This window comes from Sinocyclocheilus rhinocerous, unplaced genomic scaffold (assembly GCF_001515625.1).
Source record: "Sinocyclocheilus rhinocerous isolate Xijiao unplaced genomic scaffold, SAMN03320098_v1.1 scaffold411, whole genome shotgun sequence".
Lineage (NCBI taxonomy): Eukaryota > Metazoa > Chordata > Actinopteri > Cypriniformes > Cyprinidae > Sinocyclocheilus > Sinocyclocheilus rhinocerous.
In genome coordinates, this window is record NW_015640493.1 from 2,913,054 (window position 1) to 2,921,307 (window position 8,254).

An 8,254-nucleotide genomic window follows, 5' to 3' on the forward strand; every position below is an offset into this window, starting at 1 on the left:
ATTGGGCAGCACAACTGTTTTCAACATTGATAATAATCAGAAATGTTCCTTGAGCAGAAAATCAGCATATTAGAATGATTTCTGAAGATCATGTGACACTGAAAATTCAGTTTTGCATCACAGTAATAATTTACATTTTAAAATTTATTCAAATATAAATAATATTTGTAATATTTCACAATATTACCGTTTTTACTGTATATTTGATCCAATAAATTCATCTTTGGTGATCATAAGAGACTTCTTTCAAAAACAAATCTTATCGACCCCAAACTTTTGAACATTAGTTAAATATACTTGCACACAATTGTGACTTTATGTGCCACTGAGCCACACAGTTTTACACGTTTATCATTACATAGTCACATACTTTTATAGAACTCGATATATAAACTGTACTGCACAAACAATATGCAAAATGCAATATTTCAAAAAGTTTGCTAAGGCCACCTGAAATCATTTGAATAAGTGTTGGGCAGTGTGCTGATTCAGATAAACACAATTAAAATTTTATTTAACTTTGGTCAAAAATAATCAAACAAGTGTACACTTTCACAATGTTAGCATCATCATCATTTAACAAGGAACAAGGTCTGAGTACGTATCCGACCTGTCAGTTCCCAGATTTAAAGAGCGTCACAATCAGCTAGAACAACAACTTTGTACTCGTCAACCGTTAAGTTACGTTTGTCATTTTGACATCAGTTTTGCAGCCGCATGTCAAAATTCAGCAGCACACAAACTGTATGTTGTCACCGGTTCCTTTAAACCGCATCCTGATGCGAGATAAATCCATTTAGATCAACTTCCACGCGACATACGTTTCTTTTGTGCGCAAGGAATTGAGCACAAGGAGTATCTCGACATCAGGATGTGATCCGTTAACTTTCCTCCAGTCCGATTGACTGGAGGAAAGCCAGTTTTGTCTCAAGAGGCACTGAACACATCGGTTTCGATTTGAGTGTTCTGTGACGGCCGTCACCGACCATACAACATCTCGTATATTAGTGTCCAAATACAAAGCCGCACAAACCGTAGCAGCACATGAATGGACAAATGAAGTGCTAAAATAAAAAACAATGCATGTAGAAGGTAGCCGAGTGATGGCGATGGGATGTCGAGATCATCTAGTCCTCAAGGTTACCGGGTGAGGATTATTATAGGACATACAGACAGACTTAAGGCGGTAGAATCCCTTTACGAAGTAAAAACGAAAAAGAAAACGTAATATGAAAATGAAAACTCTAAAGCGAAATAGACGGCAATACTGATGCTTTTCATGGCCAATGTCCTCAATCAAACAGTGCAACTGCAAATTCAAGTAGTTCAATATGGAGATTTGCTTCCCAACCAGAACATTATGAGGGAATTACATTTGGTTTGCCGTCTTTTTTTGAGACTCGTCCGACATACAAGCAAATGCTGTATTCAAATAAAAAAAATCAGGCCACTTTCTTTTCATCGAAAGTAATTTCAATCGCCCCTTTTTTGTTTTTTTGGGTCAAATTCCCCAATAATGTAGCCGATACGGGTTCAGCAGGATGATTTCACATTTTAACCACTGGCGCTCCAGATCTACATATGCAGATTACATGCAAGATAGTACGTAAAAAATCATACATACCTGCTCATAATGTAAAAACGCTTTCTCTTTGTAGTTATGTTACTTTTATTAAGTGGTTTGACACCAGATGGTGTAATATATAGATACAGTCAGTGAGTAGATATTATTATGCATGAGAAAACAAGAAAAAAAAAAGAAAAAAAAAGAAGTATAAAATAAAAACAAAACCGAGAGAAATGGAAAACTGTCAAACTGTCCACTGACCAAAATGGAGACCTGTTTTAAGTGCTTAAAAGGTAGAACATCAAGGCCTGAGAGTCGGGCCAGGGGAAGGAATGTTAACAGGCATTAAATAAACGCTCATGAAGGCCTGGATTTCGAACAGCGGGTACATACGATTGACAGCGAGACGTTACTCATCCTGGTGCGTTTCTGTACTTTTGGTCATCAAATCATAAAAACGCAAGGCTCAGCCGAAAGACGAATACATGTACGACTTTTGCAAAGTAGATCTAGCTTCTTAATGCTGATTGGTATGGGTTCCGTTGCTGGAGGGTTAGTTGATATCGGCCTTCTAATTTATTTTAAATTTTTTTTGGTTTGGGGTCGTCGTGAATTATTGACACCCTCCCAAAGAGGGTTTCTCCCCCCTCCCAATATATACGGTATGTCTCAGCTTCCTGGTGTGAAAAACAAGTGCTTCACTTCTTTGTTGGGTCAACAACAGCACCATATTTCTCTTACAGATTTAACGACTAGGCTTATCATTGCAAAGTACGAGATTTCTTGAGCGTCCCTTGAGCACAGGGGGAAATGGGGAGGAGGGGATGTTTCTTTTTCTTGATTTTTGTTTCTTCTTGGTTTTTAAATCACTCTCTCTCTCTTTTTTTTAATTCATTTTGTCCTGGAATATATACAGGTTGTTGGTGGCGGCCACAGCTATCACGTTCTCTTTCGGGTGCCAGGCGGTGTGTAGGATCTTCTTGTTGAAGTCCAGGCTGTCTACGCTGATTTCGTCTTTCTTCCGTTTGCCGCCTGTGCAGACCTTGCGGGGTTTGAGTATGGCACGGGGTTTACTGTTCTCCCTCGACGCCTCCAGTGTGATGTCCCTGCGCGTGTTCCTGTCAAACATCCTGAAGAAGTTGTTGTAGGAACCCGTCATAATGGCACTGAGGAGGACGGAAGTGCAGGGGCCGATGAGAGAGAAGAAAAAAAATAAAGATTAGTTGTCAAATTGTTGCACATTACATAGGTTTCATAAAGTTTCACCAGGCTTTTGATTTTTTTTTTTTTTGAGAATTTCTGCACCGTTTTCAATTAAGTTCAAGCAATTGGTTGAGCCAATGTTGCCAATTTGGACAGATCGTGATGCACTTAAGCTACGTTTGTATCTGCATTATTGGTAGGAAACGGATTGGAGATCTTTTTGTTTGTATCTTAAGCATTTGTTTTTAGTGCAGAAATCTAAATTGGTTTGACCTATTTTGATTAAGTTCAAAAACCTGATTTAGTGATTATTTCAATCACATCACTAATGTTAAAGTACCACTTCATCAACACCAAATCAGAAATAAAATAATTTTATCATACAGGATAAAAATTATTATTAAAGTAAACATTAATACAATGACTCACTTTTAAAGCTTATAAAAGATTTTGATTAAAACTTGAAAAACTTGATTACTCACCAAGTTGCTTCCACTATTTTTTTTATCCATCAAAAATTTCACAAGAAATCGTGTTGCGATTCTCTCTATATAAAATATTTCATATGTATTTATAAAATAATTCCAAATGAAAAAGCCATTACTCCAGTATAAAGTGTCACATGATCTTTAAGAAATCATTCTAATATGCTGATTTATTATTAGAATTATCAATGTTGCAGTTGTGCTGCCAAATATTTTTTGGGAAACTGTGATAATTTTTTCAGTATTCTTTGCATAAAAAGTTAAAAAAGAACAGCATTTATTCAAAATATAAATCTTTTCTAACAATATAAATATTACTTCTTATTAATTTAACACATCCTTGCTGAATAAAAGTTTTAAGTTTCCAGCACTGATAATAAATCAGCATATTAGAATGATTTCTGAAGGATCATGTGACACTGAAGACTGGAGGAATGATGCTGAAAATTCAGCTGTGCATCACAGGAATAAATTAGATTTTAACGTATATTAAAATAGAAAAAGGTTATTTTACATCGTAATAATATTTCACAATATACATTTTTTTTCCTGTATTTTTGATCAAATAAATGCTGCCTTGATGAGCATAAGAAACTCCTTTAAAAAACATTAAAAATCGTTCTGATCCCAAACTTTTGAACGGTAGTGTGTATATAGCATTATTATTTTTATTATTATATTATTAAGTCTATATTATTTTGCCAGAATGTTTATCTTCTCAACACAGGTAAATCACTGAAAATGTTTTCTTCCTGTAGTCACATTATTAGGAAGACTCAACAGCTTTAAAATGTGGGACCGTGGGAATTGGCCACCCTAATTAAACACGGTTCCGCACCTGTCTGAACCGTTCCAACAGCACTCAAACTTGTCGAAAATGCAGTCATTCTCATAGAGTGAGCACAACTTGCTACGTAGGTACTCGTGTACCTGAAACAGAGAAGCACATGTGAATCAGCAACAAAACCCAACGAAGAAATGGTCATATCACTTGCAAGATAACACATTTATGAGGGTGTGAAACTTTGGGGAGGTACCGGCAGTATTTGAAAAATGTATTTATTGTAGACATGAAACACCATGTTCTGAAAACATGACGGTACAAGCTCTGGAATGTCAGCTGTTGCAATAAGATCTCTACTGTACCTGGTAGGTCTCTACGGGCCGGTTCTCCATATTCAGGTCCCAAACCTTAACGGAGAGGTAATCGCGGGTCATCATGTATCGACCGCTGTGGCTGAACTTGACGTCAGATATGGAGGAGATGATTTCTGAGAAGAACGACCGGCTGCTGGGATCTTCTGGCTCCTCAAAAACTTTGGAGGAACAAAAACACAATATTTCTGATTATATTTCAGACTTGCAGCAGAAACGTTAAAGGCTGTTTGAGTAGAACACGTAAAATCCTGCACATGAACACTACCGTTCAAAGGTTTGGTGTCATTCAAAAGTTGTTTTTTTTGTGAAAAATTAATACTTTGATTCTGCAAAGATGCATTAAATTGCTCAAAAGTGACAGTAAAGACATTTATAATATTACAAAATGTTGTTCTTTTGAATGTTCCATTCAAAGAATCCTTTGTGGAAAAAAAAAAATAATTTCCACAAAAATAATAAGCAGCACAGCTGTTTTCAATATTGATAAAGAGATATTTCTTGCACAAAATCAGTATATTAGAATGATTTCTGAAGGATCATGTGACACTGAAGACTGGAGTAATGATGCTGAATATTCAGCTTTAACATCACAGGGAAAAAAGCATTTTAAAATATTCATATTAGAATATTCAAATAGATATATGAAAAAAATTAAATATAAGAATATATAAAATACATTAAAACAGTTATTTTACATTATAATATTTCACAATAATACTCTTTTTGTACTGTCTCGGTGAGCACAAGTGTCTACCAAAAACATAAAAAATTTTTTTTTAAAAATCGGACCCAAAGCTTTTGAACAGTATATATATCCCAAAATGCACTTGACTTGATCTTCCCATTTCTAGTGTGACCAATGGACCAGAACTGAACCCTATCAACAAGAGCACACATTTCCTTTTCGTTAAGAATAGTTGGGAATGTAATACTCGCTAAAATAACTTAAAAATAATGGATTGAATTGTGTATATAATGAAAAAGAAAAACACTAACAGTCCATTTATTCCATCCAAACACTTCAATTTGATGCACTTACTTGACATCTGTTTTGTAACTAGTGGATATGACAGGAAGTAAATGGCGAGAGTTTGCTGTTTTGCTTTGTTGGTCTGGAGTGAGGTCCAAGTTCAAAACAGAGCGCTCGATTAATTACATAACCCAGTGATTACATAACACAAGGCCATGCTGACATTAAACAGTGGACGGCAAAAACAGACAAAACGAGAACTTTCCACGGCTTTTTAGTGAGAGAGAGTCTGATCGTGTTTTAGGAGAAAAGGACACTGCGTCAGGGAACACTCCCATGTAGAGTTCAGACTCTCCGTCTGATGGGAAAATAAAGGGACGCAAGAATATAAAAGCAAAAAAAAGAGCAGAAAAAAATAGACAACTGGAGAAGAAAAAAAAAAAGAGACTGGACTGACTTAAAATACTCACATTTACTATGTCTATCGCAGAGCGCGGCGGCCCTCATGTCACACAGGCGGATGGTTCCTTTACTACTGCTGTACACAAAGACGTTACACTGGTGGGGGTGACACTCGGCCGCCGTTATCACCTCCGTCAGCTCCTCCATATTGGCTGGTTTTATATCTACAATGTCTGAGGGGGGAAACGGTAAAGGAAACCAACAGAAATAACTTCAAACACACTTTAACGTTTTAGAGATGTGTCAAGAGATGCAGGACTTGGCCATTCCTTGGGGATTCGGCTTCTGAAGAAACAGTTTGTCAAAAAAGATGATTGGAGCTGATGGTGTCATTTTAAATATATTCAGATTGGCCAATGTCTTAATCCACAAACAATAAAAATGTGTATGTTTTAAAGTAAAATACAATTGTTCAAGGGGACATATTGATCCTTTGTGGAAAAAAAGAAATAATTTCCACAAAAATAATAAGCAGCACAGCTGTTTTCAATATTGATAAAGAGATATTTCTTGCACAAAATCAATATATTAGAATGATTTCTGAAGGATCATGTGACACTGAAGACTGGAGTAATGATGCTGAATATTCAGCTTTAACATCACAGGGAAAAAAGCATTTTAAAATATTCATATTAGAATATTCAAATAGATATATGAAAAAAATTAAATATAAGAATATATAAAATACATTAAAACAGTTATTTTACATTATAATATTTCACAATAATACTCTTTTTGTACTGTCTCGGTGAGCACAAGTGTCTACCAAAAACATAAAAAATTTTTTTTTAAAAATCGGACCCAAAGCTTTTGAACAGTATATATATCCCAAAATGCACTTGACTTGATCTTCCCATTTCTAGTGTGACCAATGGACCAGAACTGAACCCTATCAACAAGAGCACGCATTTCCTTTTCGTTAAGAATAGTTGGGAATGTAATACTCGCTAAAATAACTTAAAAATAATGGATTGAATTGTGTATATAATGAAAAAGAAAAACACTAACAGTCCATTTATTCCATCCAAACACTTCAATTTGATGCACTTACTTGACATCTGTTTTGTAACTAGTGGATTTGACAGGAAGTAAATGGCGAGAGTTTGCTGTTTTGCTTTGTTGGTCTGGAGTGAGGTCCAAGTTCAAAACAGAGCGCTCGATTAATTACATAACCCAGTGATTACATAACACAAGGCCATGCTGACATTAAACAGTGGACGGCAAAAACAGACAAAACGAGAACTTTCCACGGCTTTTTAGTGAGAGAGAGTCTGATCGTGTTTTAGGAGAAAAGGACACTGCGTCAGGGAACACTCCCATGTAGAGTTCAGACTCTCCGTCTGATGGGAAAATAAAGGGACGCAAGAATATAAAAGCAAAAAAAAAGAGCAGAAAAAAATAGACAACTGGAGAAGAAAAAAAAAAAGAGACTGGACTGACTTAAAATACTCACATTTACTATGTCTATCGCAGAGCGCGGCGGCCCTCATGTCACACAGGCGGATGGTTCCTTTACTACTGCTGTACACAAAGACGTTACACTGGTGGGGGTGACACTCGGCCGCCGTTATCACCTCCGTCAGCTCCTCCATATTGGCTGGTTTTATATCTACAATGTCTGAGGGGGGAAACGGTAAAGGAAACCAACAGAAATAACTTCAAACACACTTTAACGTTTTAGAGATGTGTCAAGAGATGCAGGACTTGGCCATTCCTTGGGGATTCGGCTTCTGAAGAAACAGTTTGTCAAAAAAGATGATTGGAGCTGATGGTGTCATTTTAAATATATTCAGATTGGCCAATGTCTTAATCCACAAACAATAAAAATGTGTATGTTTTAAAGTAAAATACAATTGTTCAAGGGGACATATTGTATTTTATACAACAGTTCGTTCTGGTTCTCAAATCTGATTGGATGAGAACCGTGAGATATTGTACTGGTATCGCCTGACATTTTCGGAGACGTGAGCTCCAGGGCGTCAGAGGGCGATCAGCGCTCATGAACCCGCCGAGAGCAGCCTCACTTCAGCCAGATCTTCTGGAATTTGCTGCTGGCTCTGATGTCTCTATAGTGGTTAAACAGGAGATATAATTTGTTTTGGGTAAATCTGACAGGCAGACTTTGGTGTCATTAATCTATCATTTGTTCCAGAGCAAATAGTTTTGGCTGAGAGCAAGATCTCATCACGTTATATTTTATGTAATTTTAATGCTGTATATTAGAGCATGGCTTTTATGATGGCTGTTGTTGTTGTTTATTATTCAATAAATAATATTTTATATACATAGTAGTATTTAGTATTGGGAAACCGTGTGTGTGTGTGTGTGTGTGTGTGTGTGTGTGTTCGTGATGGTGATTTTTGTGACATTGTTCCGCCATTAGATGGCGACAAGTGACTGTTTTACGAG

At 36.4% G+C, this 8,254-nt stretch overlaps 1 protein-coding gene across 1 annotated transcript in view; it reads right to left on the reverse strand.

Annotated features, from left to right (window-relative positions):
* Nucleotides 1-487: 487 nt before the first annotated feature.
* The window catches only part of LOC107753280 (serine/threonine-protein phosphatase 2A 55 kDa regulatory subunit B delta isoform-like), a 16,728-nt gene continuing 8,961 nt past the window's right edge, over nucleotides 488-8,254 (reverse strand). The window contains exons 5-10 of the mRNA XM_016569408.1: nucleotides 7,299-7,463; nucleotides 7,083-7,185; nucleotides 5,854-6,056; nucleotides 4,402-4,571; nucleotides 4,094-4,185; nucleotides 488-2,733 (exon numbers count right to left, since the gene is read on the reverse strand). Coding sequence (XP_016424894.1) covers nucleotides 2,454-2,733; nucleotides 4,094-4,185; nucleotides 4,402-4,571; nucleotides 5,854-6,056; nucleotides 7,083-7,185; nucleotides 7,299-7,463 — 1,013 coding nt within the window. The 3' untranslated portion in view covers nucleotides 488-2,453. The remainder of the gene's footprint in view (nucleotides 2,734-4,093; nucleotides 4,186-4,401; nucleotides 4,572-5,853; nucleotides 6,057-7,082; nucleotides 7,186-7,298; nucleotides 7,464-8,254) is intronic.